This window comes from Nerophis lumbriciformis, linkage group LG25, assembly GCF_033978685.3.
Source record: "Nerophis lumbriciformis linkage group LG25, RoL_Nlum_v2.1, whole genome shotgun sequence".
Lineage (NCBI taxonomy): Eukaryota > Metazoa > Chordata > Actinopteri > Syngnathiformes > Syngnathidae > Nerophis > Nerophis lumbriciformis.
Window position 1 is genome coordinate 11,051,130 of NC_084572.2, and position 22,982 is coordinate 11,074,111.

A 22,982-nucleotide genomic window follows, 5' to 3' on the forward strand; every position below is an offset into this window, starting at 1 on the left:
GAAGGAAGGCACTTAACTCACTCCTTACAGGACCAGAGCTTTGCTGTCATGGTAAAAACGCATTTCTATAATCAAAGGACAAACAGTGTCATGCACATACCTGAAGCAAGCGTGGAGCACGGTGCAGTTTGATACGGCATGTTGAGATAATTATCATCTTAAACAAACGATACAGATATGATCCGATATCACATTATCGTCCCATAATTTCATACGGCTAATGTTATCATCTCTAATTTTCATATATTCTCACGGGCCGAGTGAACTGTCTCAATCTGAGTTTTTCCACTTCCGATGTAAATGCTTGTATTCCGTCACATGACTTCTTCCCGGAAGTGAATAAAAGTGGTGGTCAACCAGGCAAGATTTGCCGAGTGATATCAAGGATTATTCGTCGGTGGATTTCTCAGAGATATCAAACTTTCTTGCGCTCCAGATGTCATTCTACACGACAAAACAGATGGGAACTTGGAAAAACATGGAGGTCTACAACATCTTTGTGGACAAGGAAATTGGTATCAAGACTCTCGCGGATAGATATACACTATATTGCCAGTGAAACTTGCCAAGGGACATGTAACCAAATATTAACATTGCTGTATGTATACTTTTGACCCAGCAGATTTGGTCACATTTTCAGTAGACCCATAACAAAAAATTCATAAAAGAACCAAACTTCATGAATGTCATTTGTGACCAACAAGTATGTGCTCCAATCACTCTATCACAAAAAAATAAGAGTTGTAGAAAGTATTGGAAACTCAAGACAGCCATGACATTATGTTCTTTACAAGTGTATGTCAACTTTTGACCACAACTGTAAGTATATTTAACCCTAAGTATATGACAGTGTCATACTTGCCAACCCTCCCGAATTTTCCGGGAGACTCCCGAAATTCAGCGCCTCTCCCGAAAACCTCCCGGGACAAATATTCTCCCGAAAATCTCCCGATTTTCAGCCGGAGCTGGAAGCCACGCCCCCTCCAGCTCCATGCGACCTGAGTGAGGACAGCCTTTTTTCATGACGGGAGGACAACAGGGTGACAAGAACTAAATCATCCAGACTAGAGATAAATTGTATTAGTATGTTTATTTTACCTAAAAATAAATATATTTATTAATTAAAAAAACCAAACAACTAAATACATTTTTACTATATTTTGCTAAAAACATCAAAATTAATTGTATTTTTTCGTGACTCCTTATTATATCCAGCCATAGAATTATACATTAAAATAAACCTATTTGAAATAATTGATTTTAAATTATCATAATAATTCATTTAAAATTACCATATTTAATTATTAAAATAATTGCTTGTTTATCAACAACTTTAGCATTTTATTCATTACATTTTGAAACTCTCAGAAGCCAAGTTATGTTATATTCCTTAATATTTATTTATGCAAGTTTGAGGTATCAATCATCTAAACACAGTTTATTTGCATATTTTCAGGATGTAGATATCTATATATATATATATATATATATATATATATATATATATGAAATACTTGACTTGGTGAATTCTAGCTGTCAATATACTCCTCCCCTCTTAACCACGCCCCGCCCTACCCCCGACCACGCCCCCACCCCCCACCTCCCGAAATCGGAGGTCTCAAGGTTGGCAAGTATGGACAGTGTGCAAGTGCAACCCATAATATATGTACAGTATAACCTCTTACTTCCTATCCCAGTAATAGAGTTAAAGTAACTATACTTATCTATTGCTAAAAAGTCCATACAACAACACTAAAAGCTAGTTTATGAGCATACAAGTTAATAGCCATGATTAACATTCATTAATTTCTCTTGCAGCATGATGTTATTAATAATAAAATACATTTAATCACTCATTTTAATGCAGCCAATTCACTAGGAAAAGACCCATGACCCACTGAAAGACTCCATGGCCCACTTTTGGCAGCCAATAATTGAGAATCGCTGGTTTGGAGCACAAATCCATCAACAATGGTTAAAAATCTGGACAATTCCTGTAAAGTCTGCTTTTTATTTTGATTGGTAAAAGAACAAATCCCTTCGGAAAAGAATGAAAACTGTCACAATGGGTGGGTGACGAACCCCAAGATGCAGAGATGGCAGGCTTTGTTCATAAAATAAAGGTAAAAACACAAACCAGGAACTAGGAATAGCCAAAACTGAAAACAGGAACCAGCAAACAGAAAAAAATGGAAACCGCTGATGGCTAACAAGAAAACACGAAACAAAAGAGCGAGGAGAATGCAAACTACAAATAGCTAACAGGAACAGCTTATCGCTACGACGACAGGTACAAGGACAAGTAGTAGCACGACAGGTAGTAGCTGTAACGATATCAACTCGACAGGTAGGAATGACATCAACAAGTATTAGCGACAATGACAAGTATCAGCTCGAACGACAATACTCCAGCCCTGACCGGTGTGCAAAGCAGGTTCAAATAACAGCTGGATGATTGACACCAGGTGTGGCCAGGTGCCAATCAGCCACAGCTGAAGGGACACAGCACTCAGAGAGACAAACAGGAAACTGAACCAAAATAAGAGTGCTGACAGGAAATAAAACAAACACAGAGGAAAAACTAAAACTTAACCAAACTGTCAGGGACAAGTCTGACAGAAAACGTTGAGTTTACTGCCGAGCATGTGTTGTCTGTCTTGTGCCCAATTACCTTTCAAACACCAGTGCGCTGACAATCTGGAGCTTTGATTCTGACCATCCTAATGAGGCAAGTCTTAAAGGATGAGTTCTCCTCAGGGCTCGTTTCGCTCTAATGACTTTTAAAAAAACGTCCTAAAACTTATTTTTACTCATTCGATTTTAAACCAGCATGAGTTGTGCCATCTCCGGGTTGGGGAGGAGATCTTGCCCCAAGTGGAGGAGTTCAAGTACCTCGGAGTCTTGTTCACGAGTGGGGGAAGAGTGGATCGTGAGATCGACAGGCGGATCGGTGCGGCGTCTTCAGTAATGCGGACGCTGTATCGATCCGTTGTGGTGAAGAAGGAGCTGAGCCGGAAGGCAAAGCTCTCGATTTACCGGTCGATCTACGTTCCCATCCTCACCTATGGTCATGAGCTTTGGGTCATGACCGAAAGGACAAGATCACGGGTACAAGCGGCCGAAATGAGTTTCCTCCGCCGAGTGGCGGGGCTCTCCCTTAGAGATAGTGTGAGAAGCTCTGTCATTCGGGGGGAGCTCAAAGTAAAGCCGCTGCTCCTCCACATCGAGAGGAGCCAGATGAGGTGGTTCGGGCATCTGGTCAGGATGCCACCCGAACGCCTCCCTAGGAAGGTGTTTCGGGCACGTCCGACCGGTAGGAGGCCATGGGGAAGACCCAGGACACGCTGGGAAGACTATCTCTCCCGGCTGGCCTGGGAACGTCCCCGGGAGGAGCTGGACGAAGTGGCTGGGGAGAGGGAAGTCTGGGCTTCCCTGCTTAAGCTGCTGCCCCCGCGACCCGACCTCGGATAAGCGGAAGAAGATGGATGGATGGATGGAGTTGTGTGAGCTCTGTCTAGTTTCCTTTCTTTTATGTATTTATTATTTTAAATGGACTGTTTCCTTATTTTAATATCTATTTGAACTTAACCGTTTTTAAAAGGTGCGATCTAAATAAAATGGATTGGTTTGGATTAGGGGTGTAACCGTACACAATAATCACGGTTTGATACATACCTCGGTTTTAAGGTCCCAGTTTGCTTCATTATTGGTACATTAATGAAACAAAATGCTTTTGTGCAAACACCTTTAATACTTTAGATGATTCTCCTAGGGCAGTGGTTCTCAAACTTTAAGTACCACCTCAGAAAAAACTTGGCTGACCAACATTGAAATACAGTAGTGTAGTAGGCCTGAGTATTAATTAAAAACATGGCAGATATTTTCTTTAACAAATATAGATAGATAGATAGTACTTTATTGATTCCTTCAGGAGAGTTCCCTCAGGAAATTTAAAATAGTATAATTTATATTATATAGTATATTTATATATATATATATATATATATATATATATATATATATATATATATATATATATATATATATATATATATACAGTATATATATATATATATATATATATTATAATATAATATGTAATATGTGTATTATTGTGGCCACTTCAACATTACACACACACTATATTGCCAAAAGTATTTGACCACCCATCCAAATGATCAGAATCAGGTGTCCTAATCACTTGGCCTGGCCACAGGTGTATAAAATCAAGCACTTAGGCATGGAGACTGTTTCTACAAACATTTGTGAAAGTATGGGCCGCTCTCAGGAGCTCAGTGATTTCCAGCGTGGAACTGTCATAGGATGCCACCTGTGCAACAAATCCAGTCGTGAAATTTCCTCGCTCCTAAATATTCCAAAGTCAACTGTCGGCTCTATTATAAGAAAATGGAAGAGTTTGGGAACAACAGCAACTCAGCCACGAAGTGGTAGGCTACGTAAACTGGCAGAGAGCGCTCAGCGGATGCTGAAGCGCATAGTGCAAAGAGGTCGTCGACTTTCTGCACAGTCAGTGGCTACAGAGCTCCAAACTTCATGTGACCTTCCAATTAGCCCACATACAGTACGCAGAGAGCTTCATGGAATGGGTTTCCATGGCCGAACAGCTGCATCTAAGTCATACATCACCAAGTCCTTCCTCTACCAACATGACTGTGCACCAGTGCACAAAGCAAGGTCCATAAAGACATGGATGACAGAGTCTGGTGTGGACAAACTTGACTGGCCTGCACAGAGTCCTGACCTGAACCCGATAGAACACCTTTGAGATGAATTAGAACGGAGACTGAGAGCCAGGCCTTCTCGACCTCACCAATGCACTTTTGGAAGAATGGTGGAAAATTCCTATAAACACACTCCGCAACCTTGTGGACAGCCTTCCCAGAGGAGTTGAAGCTGTAATATCTGCAAAAAAGTGGACCGACATCATATTGAACCCTATGGGTTAGGAATGGGATGGCACTTCAAGTTCATATGTGAGTCAAAGCAGGTGGCCAAATACTTTTTGCAATGTAGTGTAGTTTGACCTGTGTTGAATACAGGATAATAAAACACTGTACGTTAATCAAGTGATTATTTGGCTTACCACTCGATAGAGCCAGCGTACTACAGTTTGAGAACCACTGCCCTCGAGGTGTAACGATTACCGATATTAATGATGAATCACGATTAGTATTACCGTTTTAAATTAAAATGATCACAGACCGGTAAGGAGGAATGGGCGAAACTGTCCAAAAGATAGGTGTGCCGAGCTTGTGGCATCGTATTCAAAAAGACTTGATGCTGTGATTGCTGCCAAAGGTGCATCAACAATGTATTGAGCAAAGGCTTTGAAGACTTAAGTACATGTGATTCTTTTTGATTTTTTGATTTTGAATAAAATTGCAAAATTAAAAAAAATTAATAAAAACGTTTTTAAAACATTGTCATTTTGGGTAGAATTTTGAGGACAAAAAAAAGTGTTCCATTGTGGAATAACAAAATGTGGAAAAAGTGAAGTGCAGTGAATACGGATGAACTGTTTTAACATGCATTTGTTATAAAAATAACAATAAACTGCCCTGGACTCACAATTAAAGTACCAATCATTGTCACACACACAATAGGTGTGGTGAGATTATCCTCTGCATTTGACCCATCACCCTCACCCTCACCCCCTGGGAGGTGAGGGGAGCAGTGAGCAGAAGCGGTGGCCATGCCCGGAAATCATTTTTGGTGATTTAACCCCCATTTCCAACCCTTGATGCAGAGTGCCAAGCAGGGAGGTAATGGATCCCATTTATATAGTCTTAAAACACTCTGTGCAAGAAGGTTCAAAGTCTCGTGCACGGGTCCCTACTGTGCACTTTTTACGACACTGTGGTGGCGTCTGCGGTGTTCTACCCCATCGCCATCGGTCAGAGACAGGAACAGACCTAATAAACTGATTAGGAGAGCTGACTGCATCCTAGGCTGCCCACTAGACAGCACTGAAGAGGTGGCCGACGGAAGAATGCTGACATAGTTGACATCCATAATGTCCAAGTCTCTCACCCCCATGCACGACACTGTGGAGGCCCTGAGTGGCCCCTTCAGCATTAGACTGTTACATCCACAGAAGGAGCGCTACTGCAGGTCCTTCCTACCCTCAGCCCTAAGACTTTAAAAACGCACTTACGTAATTACTGTCATCTTTTTCTTGGTGTGCACTAAGGGTGTTAAAATTGTGTTTTTTTGTTTTGTTTAATACATACCGTATTTTTCAGAGTATAAGTCGCTCCGGAGTATAAGTCGCACCGGCCGAAAATGCATAATAAAGAAGGAAAAAAACATATATATAAGTCGCACTGGAGTATAAGTCGCATTTTTTGGGGGAAATTGATTTGATAAAACCCAACACCAAGAATAGACATTTGAAAGGCAATTTAAAATAAATAAAGAATAGTGAACAACAGGCTGAATAAGTGTATGTTATATGAGGCATAAATAACCAACTGAGAACGTGCCTGGTATGTTAACGTAACATATTATGGTAAGAGTCATTCAAATAACTATAACATATAGAACAACCCTATACGTTTACCAAACAATCTGTCACTCCTAATCGCTAAATCCCATGAAATCTTATACGTCTAGTCTCTTACGTGAATGAGCTAAATAATATTATTTGATATTTTACGGTAATGTGTTAATAATTTCACACTCCTGAGTATAAGTCGCACCGCCGGCCAAACTATGAAAAAAACTGCGACTTATAATCCGAAAATTACGGTTATGTTAGTGTGCGATATGTATTATCTATTGCAAATGTTTAGTTTTTCATTGCATTTTACTTCTTTTACTGTATGTACAAAGCTGTACTGCAACAACATAATTTCGCCACTGTGGGATGAATAAAAGTCTATCTATCAATTTAGTTGCTAGTGGCTTTATATTTTTGGCTGCAAAGTGCACCATTATGTTGGCCTTCTTGTATATAGTACAATTTTTTGAGGAAACACTCCCTGAAGATATTAGCACAGCGATGTGTACCAATATCTCTCGTTGACCCTGACTTGCAGTACAGTCTGGCATGTTAAACAGACAACCAAACAAGCTCTCCTCTGAAGTTGTTGTAAAACGTAATTTAGAAGTAACCTCACCCCCTCGTTTATGATGGAAGTTTGTTCTCCAACATCAAAGGTAATTTCCCAAATGGGCTGCAGACTATTTCTTCAAAGAGCCCAACAAAGTAGATTTGACAAGTGATGCCCGTCACTGTGACTCAATATCAGGCTGGCTGAACTAGGATGTAGCATGAAAATCTCACGGTGCGATATTGCCACGGTGTTAGGGCCACGATACGACTCTATTGCGGTATTGTCAAAAAATAAACACACTTACTGATGTTAATGACCTTATATGATTATATAAATAAATGTAAATATAAATTATATAGAGTACATTTGGCCAACCATAGGGCAGTTTAATACTATCCTAATACAGTGCAAAGCCGCTTCTTAGTCCTCGCCCCCATGGCAGCAAATTAACTAAGTTGTACAAGTATTAGTATCACTGGAGGACGGAAAAAAAGCTCAACATGCAACACTACACACTGTAGGAGAGTATGCTAACCGCTAACCTCGAACTCTTGAATGTAAACAAGTAGGCAGTTCGATACAATTAGATTGTAAGGATATTATCACTATGTGGTCGATCGATATTATTTATCGTACAAAAATGTTGTGTTGTTATTGTTTACAAACTTACTGTATAAGTCCCTGGACACAGGCAAACCAAAGGATTTAAATTACAGCGAATGTATGACATTTTTAAAATATTTAATTGATATTGGAATACCACCAGCCTGTGTTTTTGTCTGATTATAATTATGAGCAAAGATATAATCAATCAATAATCTTAAATGTTTTGAAGTATCTGTATCAGCTTTGGTATGACCAATACTGCCCCTGTAACTACTTCATATTGAATCCATACCCAAATTTATAGTATTGCCCAAAACTAAATAACAGAAGAATATGTGTTTATCAAATTTTAATAGAAGTACAGATAGAACCATTGATATTATATAGGGATGTCCGATAATGGCTTTTTGCCGATATCCGATATTCCGATATTGTCCAACTCTTTAATTACCGATACCGATATCAACCGATATATGCAGTCGTGGATTTAACACATTATTATGCCTAATTTGGACAACCAGGTATGGTGAAGATAAGGTCCTTTTTTTAAAAATTAATAAAATAAGATAAATAAATTAAAAACATTTTCTTGAATAAAAAAGAAAGTAAAACAATATAAAAACAGTTACATAGAAACTAGTAGTTAATGAAAATGAGTAAAATGAACTGTTAAAGGTTAGTACTGTTAGTGGACCAGCAGCACGCACAATCATGTGTGCTTACGGACTGTATCCCTTGCAGACTGTATTGATATATATTGATATATAATGTAGGAACCAGAATATTAATAACAGAAAGAAACAACCCTTTTGTGTGATTGAGTGTAAATGGGGGGAAGGAGGTTTTTTGGGTTGGTGCACTAATTGTAAGGGTATCTTGTTTTTTTATGTTGATTTAATTAAAAAAATTAAAAATTAAAAAACGATACCGATATTAAAAAAAACGATACCGATAATTTCCGATATTACATTTTAACGCATTTATCGGCCGATCTAATATCATACATTTTCTATGTAACTGAAGTAGCCTTTTTGTGTGCACCATGACATACATGGCCGGGTCCCATACAAAGACATCCATAGCTCTGACCTAAACAGTCAGGATTAGCAATTCACATGTCAAAAGTGCCAGACAGCTGTTCAGTTTTTCTGTACATAAGTAGTGCATACTGAACCAAATACTTGGTCATTGTTTCCTGTTGTTGATGATGACCTGAGCTCATAAGTAAAGAGTTTGTCATAGTCCCCACAAGGGTGGTACGATATACCGTTACTAATGAATTACAAACGGTACTATAGTGCCTCTGAAAAATACCAGTACTATTTATTTTTCTCGTGACTTTGCTGGTAATACGAGCAGAGATGCATGTTCGGCAACACACGCGTTCGGAGCACTTACAAGCAGACACAGTGTGGATACATAACAGGCAGAATGGACGCATTTTGGCCTCCAAACAAACAATACATGTGAAAATATAAACACTAATGTGCCGTTTGAGCGGTGCTTGAAAACATAGCTAGCTAGCGGCTAAAATTAATCCGCAGTCGCAGTGATTTAGCTACTTCGAAATCACTAGTCCTCACCTCCATGTCGACAAATGAAGTAAGTTACTTACAAATATCATCCCTGCAGGACGAGGAATAGCTAAACATGCTTCACTTCACACCGTAGGAGGATACAATAGCTAACCGTTAACAGCAAGCTGGCTCTCCTCAATGTAAACAAATGGGTGGATCTATACATACATCGATTGTAACGATACCAAGAACAAGAGCCGTATCTAGTCAATAATACAATGATTACATCAATAGTTTTTATTATTACAAACTTTTTTGTCATTTTTTTATTGTTTACAAATTCAGGAAATATGTGCCTGGACCAGGGGTCGGCAACCCGCGGCTCTGGAGCCGCATGCGGCTCTTTGATCACTCTGATGCGGCTCAGCTGCATACTTGCCGACCCCCCCGATTTTCCCGGGAGACTTACGGATTTCAGTGCCTCTCGCAGAAAATTCCAGGAATTAATATTCTCCGATTTTCACCCTTACAATAATAATAAGGGCGTGCCATGATGGTACAGCATTTAGCACCCTCTACAATCTGTATTAACAGCGTGCCAGCCCAGCCTCTTGTTATATGCATCTTCTGCTTGCTCACGTAAGTGACAGCAATGCATACTTGGTCAACAGCCACACAGGTTACACTGACGGTGGCCATATAAAACAACTTTAACACTCTTACTAATAATGCGCCACACTTTGAACCAAAACCAAACAAGAATGCCAAACACATTTCGGGAGAACATCTGCACCTTAACACAACATAAACACAACAGAACAAATACCCAGAATCCCATGCAGCCCTGACTCTTCCGGGCTACATTATACACCCCTGCTACCACCAAACCCCGCCCCCACCCCAACCCTGCTCCCTCACACATCAACCCCCCCGCTCCCCCTCTGTGCGTCGGTTGAGGTGGGCGGGGTTTGGTAGCGGGGGTGTATAATGTAGCCCGGAAGAGTTAGGACTGCACGGGATCCTTGGTATTTGTTCTGTTGTGTTTATGTTGTGTTACGGTGCAGATGTTCTCCCGAAATGTGTTTGTCATTCTTGTTTGGTGTGGGTTCATAGTGTGGCGCATTATTAGTAAGAGTGTTAAAGTTTTTTATACCGCCACCGTCAGTGTGACCTGTGTGGTTGTTGACCAAGTATGCCTTGCTGTCACTTACGTGAGCAAGCAGAAGCCCCATACAACGTGTGGCTGGGCCGGCACGCTGGTTGTAGTGGGCGCTAAATGCTGTACCATCATGGCACGTTCGAGAGAATAGTTGCCCTGAAATTCGTAGTCTGCCAGACAAATTGGGAGGGTTGACAAGTATGATGCTGTCAAGCGCCATTCATATAAAACCCGCGGGCAGCACTAACATTCAATTTTCATATGAAGGTGTGGGCCGCGTGTCTGAGACCCCTGGTTTATACATAGCACAAAGCACAAAAAAAACGTTGTATGCAGTGTTATTTCATTTTAAATTTCAAAAGATTTTTGTGGCTCCAATTGTTTTCTTTAATTTGTGAATCTGGTCAAAATGGCTCCTTGACTGGTAAAGGTTGCCGACCCCTGGCCTGGACACAGGAGAACTTTAATCATGACCAATGTATGATCCTGTAACTACTTGCTTTGGATTGATACCAAAAACGTATGTAAAGTATCAAACAACAGAAGTGTAGATAGAACATATTATCGACAAGTAAGTAGATATAAACAGTAAATGAACAAGTAGTTTGATAATCCATTTTCTGCTGCTTCGAGGTCGGCAAGCACAACCACAATTAATACGTACATTAGGCGCACCGGGTTATGAGGCGCATTGGCGATTTTTGAGAAAATAAAAGATTTTAAATCCGCCTTATAGTCTGAAAAATACAGTAATCGTATTTAATTTCTGTATGTTACGGTTAGGTCGCATGTTTATGCGTGGGTCGTTCTCCCAGCATGCAGACAATGATTTAATGTCTAATAAATCAGACTGGGTACAAAAATACTACTGTCACTACTCAACTGCCAAAGAACTGTAGACACCTTAATATTTATTACTTCCTATACTGTATATACTGTGTATAATTTTATACTATTTGACATTGCACTGGTACTTTGTGTGACTATTGTACTTTACTTGTACTGATACTTATACCATAACTACTGGGACTTATTGCGCAACTTATTGTCTTGTAATTAATGTACATCAGAGCTATTCAAATATTTGTATTTTTTGTATTTAGTGTATTAGATTCAGCAACTAGTGTTTGGATCCCACTGTACGCAATATCTGAAGAGCATGGAAAAAAAGCATTTCACTGTGGTGTACTCTGCATGTGACGAATAAGACCTTGAACCTTGAACCTTGAAATAAACAAGACAAGCGTGCCTATAGCAGGGGAAGCTAACGGAATAGCTAACAAGAAAGCTTAGCATGTAAACCAGAAAACAAATGGTGAAGTTTAGCTCAGGAATCAAGAATACTTAGACGTAACGTGTTGCATGTAAGCAAACAAGGAAACCAGGCTGATTGTGGCGAAAAACAGGAGTAAGTAGTTCTCTGATTAGTGCCCGGCAGCAGGTGAGCGTGCCGAACACTAATCAGAGGCAGGTGAAACCAGTCTGCACCTATGGCAACCAAAACACAAAACCAGGAACTGAGGGAGTCAAAAACTAGACAAAACATGTTTGTCTCGTTTCTATATGTCAATGATAGTGTCAGTTCATTTCGCCATAGTTTTTGAGTTTGTTTTAATTACCGTATTTTTCGGACTATAAGTCGCTCCGGAGTATAAGTCGCACCGGCCGAAAATGTATAATAAAGAAAGAAAAAAACATATATAAGTCGCACTGGAGTATAAGTCACATTTTTTGGGGAAATGTATTTGATAAAACCCAACACCAAGAATAGACATTTGAAAGTAAATAAAGAATAGTGAACAACAGGCTGAATAAGTGTACGTTATATGAGGCATAAATAACCAACTGAGAACGTGCCTGGTATGTTAACGTAACATATTATGGTAAGAGTCATTCAAATAACTATAACATATAGAACATGCTATACGTTTACCAAACAATCTGTCACTCCTAATCGCTAAATCCCATGTAATCTTATACGTCTAGTCTCTTACGTGAATGAGCTAAATAATATTATTTGATATTTTACGGTAATGTGTTAATAATTTCACACATAAGTCGCTCCTGAGTATAAGTCGCACCTCTGGCCAAACTGAAAAAATACTGCGACTTATAGTCCGAAAAATACGGTAGTCACTTTGCTTTTCGTCAGAAAAATAGGTTAAAGAAAATGAAGTGAAAAACCACAACATTAATCATTAATAACAGGAGCAGTGTGTACGACACACACCAATGTTACCAACAAGCAACAACTTTAAATGGGTTTTTGAAGGCATACTTGCATAATGAGTTACCGTCGGAAAAAATGACATGATCTTTATTCTGTCGTTCTCTTTTAGAGCCCTGAAATTTTGCGGCCCCGGGGGACCTCCACATGTGAAGGTTGTAATTGAGTGGGAGCAGAAGCTTAAAGACTGGTAAGCACTGCGTGAATGCGATGTAGGACGCAATGCACCAACACTATTACAGCTGTCAGCTTGCATTTGTTACCATTTAGCTTGCTTCCTTCAAACGGCCAGAGTGCAAGTGTGACACTAAAACAGTGTGTGTGTGTGTGTGTGTGTGTGTGTGTGTGTGTGTGTGTGTGTGTGTGTGTGTGTGTGTGTGTGTGTGTGTGTGTGTGTGTGTCAGTTTGTTTGGCAGTATCCAGGAGGAAGTAGTACAAGATGCAGAGAGTGTGAGGAACCAGCAGCAGCAGCACCTGCAGCAACATAGCTGCACTCTGGATCAATGTTTCCAGCTGTATACCAAAGAAGAGCAGGTCAGAGCCAGCATCAAACATCATGTTTAGTACCCTTCTTGCTGTTTTTGTTTCGCTTTATTACCTGATTGGCTTTCAAATTACCGGTAGCTCTTCTTTCCCAAACCTACTTTGATGTCATAATTCTCAGTAGAGTGATGGCCAACAATTTGTGGGAGTGACTTTTACTGTTTGTTCTTCTTTAACTTTGCTGCTTAATTTTTCTTTTTTTTCATTCCGCACAAAAAAAACCCGTCTTTTTTTATTCCCCTTTTGTCCAGTACAGCTACTCAGGCAAATAATATAGTTGATGTAGATGCCTGTACACATTTACTTTACAAAAGAGAAATTTGATATACTTCTCTTGTATTTGACTTTATTAAATGGATTAATATTATTATTTGGTACAGGAGGGGATGGAAAGAGAAAAAAAGGAAGACTTAGGGGGACAAGAGGGCGATAAGACAGAGAGACAACAACAACAGCAAATACAACAATAACAACAACAATAGAACAGCATCAGCAAATAGGATATGTACAAATATGATAGAAAAAGTGATAGCAAAGAAGCAGTTAATGAAAATAAATAATAATACAGAAATGACAATCAGCATTATTACACTACAAACGGAGCAATACAAATACCGATAGAAATAGCACTATTGATAATGAATAATAACAATAATTACCTCTATTATCAACAATACAATTGTTTCAAATGCAACAATACATATATGTAATGATAACTTAAGTTACAAAAGAAAGCAGTAAAGATGGAGGGGAAGAAAGAGAAGCCAACTTTATTAACCTTGTAGATTGTTATAGTAACAATAGGTTAAGCTTTGTCAGTGTGCCATGTGTTACCCAACAACGTTAATATATGTTTAATGAAACGTGATTATATGCACAAAAAAAACGTCAGTCTTTTATAGATATAATATTATAGAACAGAGGTTCTTAACCTTTTTGACAGAGGGGCTCACAGCCCACTCAAATATTAACACTGAATTAATTTTAATCGTATTCAATATTTTTATCTAACTTACTTACAGTTTACAACCTTGTCAAATTATATAAAGCCATGTGTTAATCACAAAGATTATTGTTTATTTGCCACATAAAGGTTTATGCAATAGAAAAATAAGTACTAAGCGAATATACCAAATAAGAAGCGACGGGGGCTGTACAGTATACCGGAACTAATAAAGTACAGCGGTATTGAATTAGAAACGGTACTGTGGAGGGGGGGGGTGGCCTGCGGGCCTGCAGCGAAGCGGGGTGTGCCAATACCGGCCTCAAAGTCAGCGGCAGGTGCGTAGATGGCCCAGGTGGGCCTTATTATCTAATCACCCGTCGCTCTGTTTAAGCAGCAGCCGGGGAGGAGAGGTAGTTGGAGCTGGAGGGGAGTTGGAGTGAGAGCGAGAGTGTGACAGACACGGACAGACAATTGCGGAAAAGCAACACAAATAGACTATATTGAGGAAAATAAATCTACATTGTGAACCTGAACCGGGCTCTCATGTCGGTGTGTGGTGGTCCAAAGAACCCACTGGGGGGCAACCTCCACAGGTACTATACTGCTTCTGAAAAATACCGGTACTTTTTTATTCGGACATGACAGTGTGCCGTTGTCACTTCGTGCAGACCGGCGCATGTTAGGCAACGCGTACGCACGGGGTACTTACAAGCAGACAAACAGTGGAGACATAAGAGGGAGAGCGGATGCATTTTGGCTTAAAAAAAAAGGATGAAGGTGAAGCTTTTCACACTGAAGCGCGTTTTAAACATAGTTAGCTAGCTAGCGGCTAACGTCCATCCGCAGCCGACAGTGTTTTAGCTACTTCTAAATCACAAATCATCGTTTACATGGCGACAAATAAACTATGTTGCTCACAAGTTTCATCCCTGCAGGATGAGGAATAGCTAAACATGCTTCACTTCACACCGTAGGAGGATCCAATATCTAAACCGCTAAGAGCAAGCTAGTGCTTCTTAATGTAAACAAATGTCATGGGTGGATCTACACAGACATCAACTGTAACGATACCAAGTAGAGCCGTACATAGTCGATACTACAATGATTACATCACCATTTTTTCTTATCTCAAAATCTTTTGTTATTCTTTACTGTTTATAAACTCGGGAAGTACGTTCCTGGACACAGTAGAACTTTAATTATGACCAATGTATTAAAGTTAAAGTACCAATGATTGTCACACACACACTAGGTGTGGCGAAATTATTCTCTGCATTTGACCCATCACCCTTGATCACCCCCTGGGAGGTGAGGGGAGCAGTGAGCAGCACCGGTGGCCGCGCCCGGGAATCATTTTTGGTGATTTAACCTCCAATTCCAACCATTGATGCTGTATGACCCTGTAACTACTTGGTATTGGATTCATACCAGAATTTGTAGTATCAACCAAAACCTATGTAAACTTACGTACAATACATATCTGATTTATATCCACATACAAAAGAGGCCTGGGTCAGATAAAAATGTGGTATTGTACTGTTCACATTGACATGAAAACATCCGATACACATCACATATGGGCAAAAAATCATAATTGACCTGCTGTGTGAACAAGGCCAAAAATTACTTTTGGTTGCCATTTAAGTCATTTGAAATTTGCCCTCATACTCCCTGAGTTTGTAAACAATAACAAAAACGACCATAACATTATTTTGTAATAATAAAAAAAAATAAAAGTATTGATTTTATCTTTTATCGACATCTGAATTGATCACCCCTCATTTACATTGCAGCTCAGTGTGTGTGTGTGTGTGTGTGTGTGTGTGTGCGTGTGCGTGTGCGTGTGCGTGTGCGGGTGCATGTGTGCATGTGTGTGTTACATTCCTTTTCCTGTAGTCATCCAGTGATTAATACTTGGAATAAACTTTTCCCCCCTGTCATTGTGGTGAATGACAAGTAAGTTTACACTCCATATAGACCGGAGGGTCTTAACTTTTTTTTTACTTCGGGGCTCCGGCCCACTCAAATATTAACACTGAATTAGTAATCTTACTGTAGATTTTAATCATATTCAGTAGTTATATCTAACCAACTTACAGTTTACAACCTTGTCAAATGATCTGAAATCATGTGCTAATCACAAAGAAAAGTATTTATTAATTTAACACATAAACCTTAGGGTTATGCCAGGCTGATTAGAATGATAAGTACTAACCAAATGTAATGTATAAGAAATGTCTCGAAATACAATTGTTTTGCTAAAGTAAAGTGAATAAAATGAATAGTGAATGTTTATCAAATAAACTGTCAATAAAATTGAAGTGCAAATGAAAATACAACTTCACCACTTTGGTCATATTTTTTGTGCTTAAGAGATTTCTTTATGACTTAAGCTCCAGACGTCTTCTGTTTGTTCGATATTGTCATTACTGCCACAAGTGGTGGACAAGTGTATTACAACTGTGTACCACTGCGGCCCATATGGACCTCAACTGAGCAACAGATATTTTGGGGCGGCCGTCTAAGGGGCACTCGCTACCCAAATGGTTAAGAAACACGAGTATAGACCCCGCGTTCATTGCAGCTTGCTCTCAATATCTGTCTGGAGTTCAGTCAAGAAATGACACATGCAATACTGTTTAATGTAACATGTTAAGCATACACAAATAAAAAAAACATGATTATGATCATGCTGAGTAAGAACTAAAATGTGGACGATGGAATTTAGTCTGTTCAAGCCTGAAGTAAGTCTATAGTACCCGTACCCACAGAAGAGAGAGATAGTGTTCAGTGTTGAGCTTGAAGAAAATATTTATATTGTATACATATATAGTGAAGTGAAGTGAATTATATTTACATAGCGCTTTTCTCTAGTGACTCAAAGCGCTTTACATAGTGAAACCCAATATCTAAGTTACATTCAAACCAGTGTGGGTGGCACTGGGAGCAGGTGGGTAAAGTGTCTTGCCCAAGGACACAACGGCAGTGACTAGGATGGCGGAAGCGGGGATCGAACCTGTAACCCTCAAGTTGCTGGCACGGCCACTGTACCAACCGAGCTATACCGCCCCGCACATATACTGTATATATACACACATACACAGTATAAGGCCAAGGCCATGTTGTGTTTGTGTTTTGTATTAAACTTACAACCTGGAGAGTGCATATTTGGACATGAACTGCTGCTACGATTTATTTCGCACAGTCGCAGGCATTCATGATGTGTTAAATTGGAACTATTTTCTTCCAAACAACAGTGGCCGGCTTGTTAGAGTCTTTCACACTTCATCACATTCCTTATTCTTATTCTTGCCATGTTTTTTTTCTTGAGCATAGTTGGTATGCGGCCACAATCAGCCACAGCTGTTAATGTCAACGAGGCTGGGTATCATGGCCAGTTTCCTTAAAGGGGCCAAATCATGATTTCTATTCTACATTTAAAACACTTCATTGTGGTCTACGTAACATGTAATGGCGGTTCTTTGGTGAAAAATGTGCATAGATTTTGTTTTACAGACCTATTTTAAAGCTACTTTTTTGCTCCCTTTCAAAACAGTTAGTTTTGAGAGGCGGAGTTGTTAGATGCAAATGAGCCTCTCCTCACCACGCCCCCTCCCGCTGAGGGACCCTTCGCCCCCGCCCGTCAGCTTTTTTTGGGTAGTTTTTTATCTTTCTTGCTTTTATTGTGCACTATGGGCAACGGTGACCGCCACCAGCCAACTGTTTTGAGTCACTTTCATCACAACACGACATCCCAGATGATCTCAGTGGCCTTGGGGTTAGATGGTCCGCCCTGAGATTGGTAGGTCCGATAATGGCTTTTTTGCCGATATCCGATATTCCGATATTGTCCAACTCTTAGTTACCGATACCGATATCAACCGATACCGATTTATACAGTCGTGGAATTAACACATTATTATGCCTAATTTTGTTGTTATGCCCCGCTGGATGCATTAAACAATGTAACAAGGTTTTTTAAAATAAATAAACTCAAGTTATGGAAAAAATGGCAACATAGCACTGCAATATTTATTATTGAAGTCACAAAGTGCATTATTTTTTTTAACATGCCGTAAAACAGCAGATTGGAATATGGTACATGCTCTCCCTTAGAGAGCATGAGGAGTTTGAGGTGGGCGGGGTTGAGGTGGGGTGGTGGGGGGTTGTAGGGGATAGCGGGGGTGTATATTGTAGCGTCCCGGAAGAGTTAGTGCTGCAAGGGGTTCTGGGTATTTGTTCTGTTGTGTTAATGTTGTGTTACGGTGCGGATGTTCTCCTGTCATTCTTGTTTGGTGTGGGTTCACAGTGTGGCGCATATTTGTAACAGTGTTAAAGTTGTTTATACGGCCACCCTCAGTGTGACCTGTATGGCTGTTGACCAAGTATGCTTGCATTCACTTGTGTGTGTCAAAAGTCGCAGATATTATGTGACTGGGCCGGCACGCAAAGGAAGTGCCTTTAAGGTTTATTGGCGCTCTGTACTTCTCCCTACGTACGGCGTTTTAAAATGTCATAAAATGTACTTTTTGAAACCGATTCCGATAATTTCCGATATTACATTTTAAAGCATTTATCGGCCGATAATATCGGCAGTTCGGTAGTATCGGACATCTCTATAGGTCGTGAGTTGAAACCCCGGCCGAGTCATACCAAAGACTATAAAAATGGGACCCATTACCTCCCTGCTTGGCACTCAGCATCAAGGGTTGGAATTGGGGGTTAAATCACCAAAATTGATTCCCGAGCGCAGCCACCGCTGCTGCTCACTGCTCCCCTCACCTCCCAGGGGGTGGAAGAAGGGGATGGGTCAAATGCATAGGACACTTTCACCACAGCTAGTGTGTGTGTGACTATCAGTGGTACTTTAACTTTAACTTAATATAGCGAGATCAGCGGCTCACCGTGGTTTGTTGTCGGCTCTAAGGAAAGAGGCGATGTGGGCGGATGAGGGAGAGGAAGGAAACCCGGCTGACGTACAGGTCTGGAACTATACAGGCAGGCTAAGGTTAAACTTCTAGCAAGTCTAATTTTGTCATGCTAGATCCTGGACGCATACATGTGTATATTGACAATAAAAGGCTTTGTTATTCTATATCACGTAAATGAGTCCGCAAGTGGTCCAACGCTCTTGACGCAAATCCCTTAGGCGTGATGGATGGCTGGGCAGCGCCTGAAGAGCTGCAGCCTGCCACCGTAGCCCCCACTCCCTCCCCTCTGTTGCAAGTCTCGAGTTGTACGTTGTAGTATGTATATGTGCTTTGCTAAGGAGTTTTTTCCCCACTCCCGACTGGGCCCCCTTAGGAACCCAGTCTGGATTGTATTTTTTTACTCATCCTCCCCCAGTGTTTACCTTTTTCCTATCTTTTACGGAGCGACTTGTGGCGACCCATCAGTGTTCCTGTTCTGTAACCCTGTACACTGTTTGTTTGTCTAATCTTAAATGGGTTTGTGCTAAAAACAAAGTTCCGTTGTACTTGTGCAATGACAATAAAGACCTACCTACCTACACAACAGAGGTTCAAGGCTATAAGGTACGCAACAAGCTGCATCGCGAACGTAACAACAAATTATTTAACTTACTTGTCCTTTGTCAAACACAGTAGGCACTGAACCAATTAAAAAGTAGTTTTTGAAAAATCATTCTTTATTTTGCCAAAGGACGGTGATGCTATTATCGTACAGTTGAAGGCTAAGCTAGCTATACAACAACTTGAGCTAACATTGCGAACTAATCTTTCACACATTTCTCACCTACCTTTTCATTGTGTCCTCCATTACCATGGATAGTAGTCACCAAGCCAGCCATTAAAAGTTGTTTTTTTTTAGAAAATTTATCTTTTTGTGAACGTTTGTAGGTGAAGCAGGACTCTTGGCGCACACGCGAATCGCCTTCTTCACCGTTGAAGGCACATTGCCACACAACAAAAAAGTTCAAAGTAAGGCACTTCTTACTTCTTCAGATGAGACTGGAGGTTTGAACAGTGTCTTGTGTTGGGTAATGCAACCAATAACAGCATTTTTGTTCTTCAAGTCGAGTTTCGGCCATTTTGTCGTCTCAACTACAGATGTGCGCACATTAGACTTAGACTTAGACTTCCTTTTTATTGTCATTCAAATTTGAACTTTACAGCACAGATAAGAACAACATTTCGTTACATAAGCTCATGGTAGTGCAGGATAAAAAAGCAATAAGGTGCATATATAAATATATATATATATATAAATAATATATATAATATATATATAAAATAAATAAATATATATAAATAAATAAATAGATTACTGTACAGATAAATATATTGCACTTTTCCACATGCGTCCACGTTTATGGATGTATGTTATATTGTCTTTTTTATTCCAGCGAGTTAATCCATTTTGGGGGGGGTTGAGGGGATAATTTAATTATGATGCGTTCAAGAATCTTACGGCCTGAGGGAAGAAGCTGTTACAGAACCTGGAGGTTCTGCTTCGGAGGCTGCGGAACCTCTTTCTAGAGTCCAGCAGTGAAAACAGTCTTTGGTGGGGGTGGGAGAAGTCTTTGCAGCTTTTCTGAGACCTGGTCAGGCAGCGGCTTTTTGCGATCTCCTGGATAGGAGGAAGAGGAGTCTTGATGATCTTTTCCGCCGTCCTCACCACTCTCTGGAGAGACTGCTAGTCTGAGGCATTGCAGGCTCCAGTCCAGACAGAGATGCTGTTGGTCAGCAGGCTCTCTATAGTGCCTCTGTAGAATGTGCTGAGAATGGGGGGAGGGAGCTGTGCTCTTTTCATCCGACGCAAATAGTGCATGCGCTGCTGAGCTCTTTTTACAAGAGCTCCGGTGTGTAGAGACCAGGTCATATTGTCAGATATCTGCACCCCCAGGAACTTGGTGCTGCTTACTATCTCCCCTGCTGTGTCGTTGATGTAGAGTGGAGCGTGGCTGGACTGGTGCTTCCTGAAGTCAACGATGATCTCCTTGGTCTTGTTGACATTCAGGACCAAGTTGTTGGTTCTGCACCAGTCAACCAGATGTTTCACCTCCTCCCTGTAGTCCATGTCGTTGTTGTCACGGATGAGGCCCACTACTTAACTAAAAATGGCGGACGTGCACGTAACAGTGTGAGCAGATTTATACCATCCATCCATCCATTTTTTTACCGCTTATTCCCTTTTGGGGTCGCGGGGGGCGCTGGAGCCTATCTCAGCTACAATCGGGCGGAAGGCCGGGTACACCCTGGACAAGTTGCCACCTCAACGCAGGGCCCAGATTTATACCATATATGGATAATCGTCTGACAATGTTCCAAATTGGTGACATCACCAATAGTGCACATTCCAAACGGACCGTTTGGAGGAAATAGATAAGAAGGCAAGATTGTTTTATAAATATCTCAGCAATGCCTTCACTTTTTGATTTCACATTTCCGGGACTTATGTTAAAGTTAAGTTAAGTTAAAGTACCGCGACCCCAAAGGGAATAAGCGGTAGAAAATGGATGGATGGATGGATGATTGTCACACACACACACTAGGTGTGGTGAAATTTGTCCTCTGCATTTGACCCATCCCCTTGTTCACCCCCTGGGAGGTGAGGGGAGCAGTGGGCAGCAGCGGTGGCCACGCCCGGGAATAATTTTTTGGTGATTTAACCCCCAATTCCAACCCTTGATGCTGAGTGCCAAGCAGGGAGGTAGTGGGTCCCATTTTTATAGTCTTTGGTATGACTCGGCCGGGGTTTGAACTCACAACCTACTGATCTCAGGGTGGACACTCTAACTACTAGGCCACTGAGTAGGTGCCGATACCAAATGCACAACATCAGGTGCCAATAGGTAAGAAAAGTTTGTTTTGCATGATAAAGCGATTTGATTTCGATTCTTAACGTTCCAATTTCATTCATTACGATTCTATTCGATCCGCGCTTTCAATTCTGTTGCAAAATACAAATTAACTTCATTTTCTTTGTCTTCATCATAGACAACTTTGGACAGTTTAAACTTCAACGGTAAACAAGACTGTCTCAAAAGTGCAATTTTGAAAAAAGGAATTGCACATGAGAGTGTACTTGTATTGCACCATTCCATCACTGCAAACAGCATTAAGACATTTTTTGTTGAGGCCTTTTATTGTGTTAGCGCATTTACTTAGGACGTAAAAACGCACTGCGATTTTGTTATAAAGGCCGAGAGTGCTTTTGCGGTTTTTTTGTGTGCACTTGACGATAGTGCCGTGTGCGAGGATATTTGCTAACAAAAGTACCTGCCAAGTCATGGTTGCTGTCCTTTCTTCAAAGTGAGCCTGCATAACATCAACCGTCATCCTACAAGACTCTCATTTAAAAATATAATAAAAAAACATTTTTCGTCAGATGTTTACGTTGCATGATCATAACATAGAGTGGGTTCGTTTCGCTTCTAGCCGGCAAACGTGGGCAAAAATCTTTACCAACAAAGGTTGCGATGGCCCGCTGAGAATCGGGTGGTAATGATAGCAAGTCCCTCAGTTTGTTTTGTTTTGTCCCAGAGGGCTTGTTGTTGGAATTGAAAAGATATCAATCCATAATTGATTACATTTTTTTTTACCCAGCCCTAAATGTCAATGGGTCTTCTCCCCGCTGTCAGGTTCAAACACTGATGACATCTATTAAACAAGGCAAGAAGCAAAGAATCAAACAGAGGCAGAATTCAATTTTGCTCAATTGAGGAGAAACGTGTCGACCTGTAACTTCTTACAGTGTCACCCACGCTCTGGCGAAAGATTGTACGCCACCCTTTTTTATTTGGAATTTCCCTGTTTACATAACAACAGCTGTTTCTAAAGGAATGGGGAGTATGTAAACAGTCATTGTTTTCGGTCACATTAACACAAAAGAAAAAGATGCCTCGGGCGTGGGCTGGTCCTGGATTCAGCTTGGGCAGGTCTTGGAT

General features: G+C 40.5%; 1 protein-coding gene across 2 annotated transcripts in view; it reads left to right on the forward strand.

Moving 5' to 3' along the window:
• Window positions 1–22,982, forward strand: part of usp43a (ubiquitin specific peptidase 43a) — a 283,302-nt gene that overhangs the window by 204,203 nt on the left and 56,117 nt on the right. For both annotated transcript variants that reach the window (XM_061983704.1, XM_061983705.1), the window contains exons 10-11: window positions 12,698–12,775; window positions 12,990–13,119. In XM_061983704.1, the coding sequence (XP_061839688.1) occupies window positions 12,698–12,775; window positions 12,990–13,119 (208 nt within the window). The remainder of the gene's footprint in view (window positions 1–12,697; window positions 12,776–12,989; window positions 13,120–22,982) is intronic.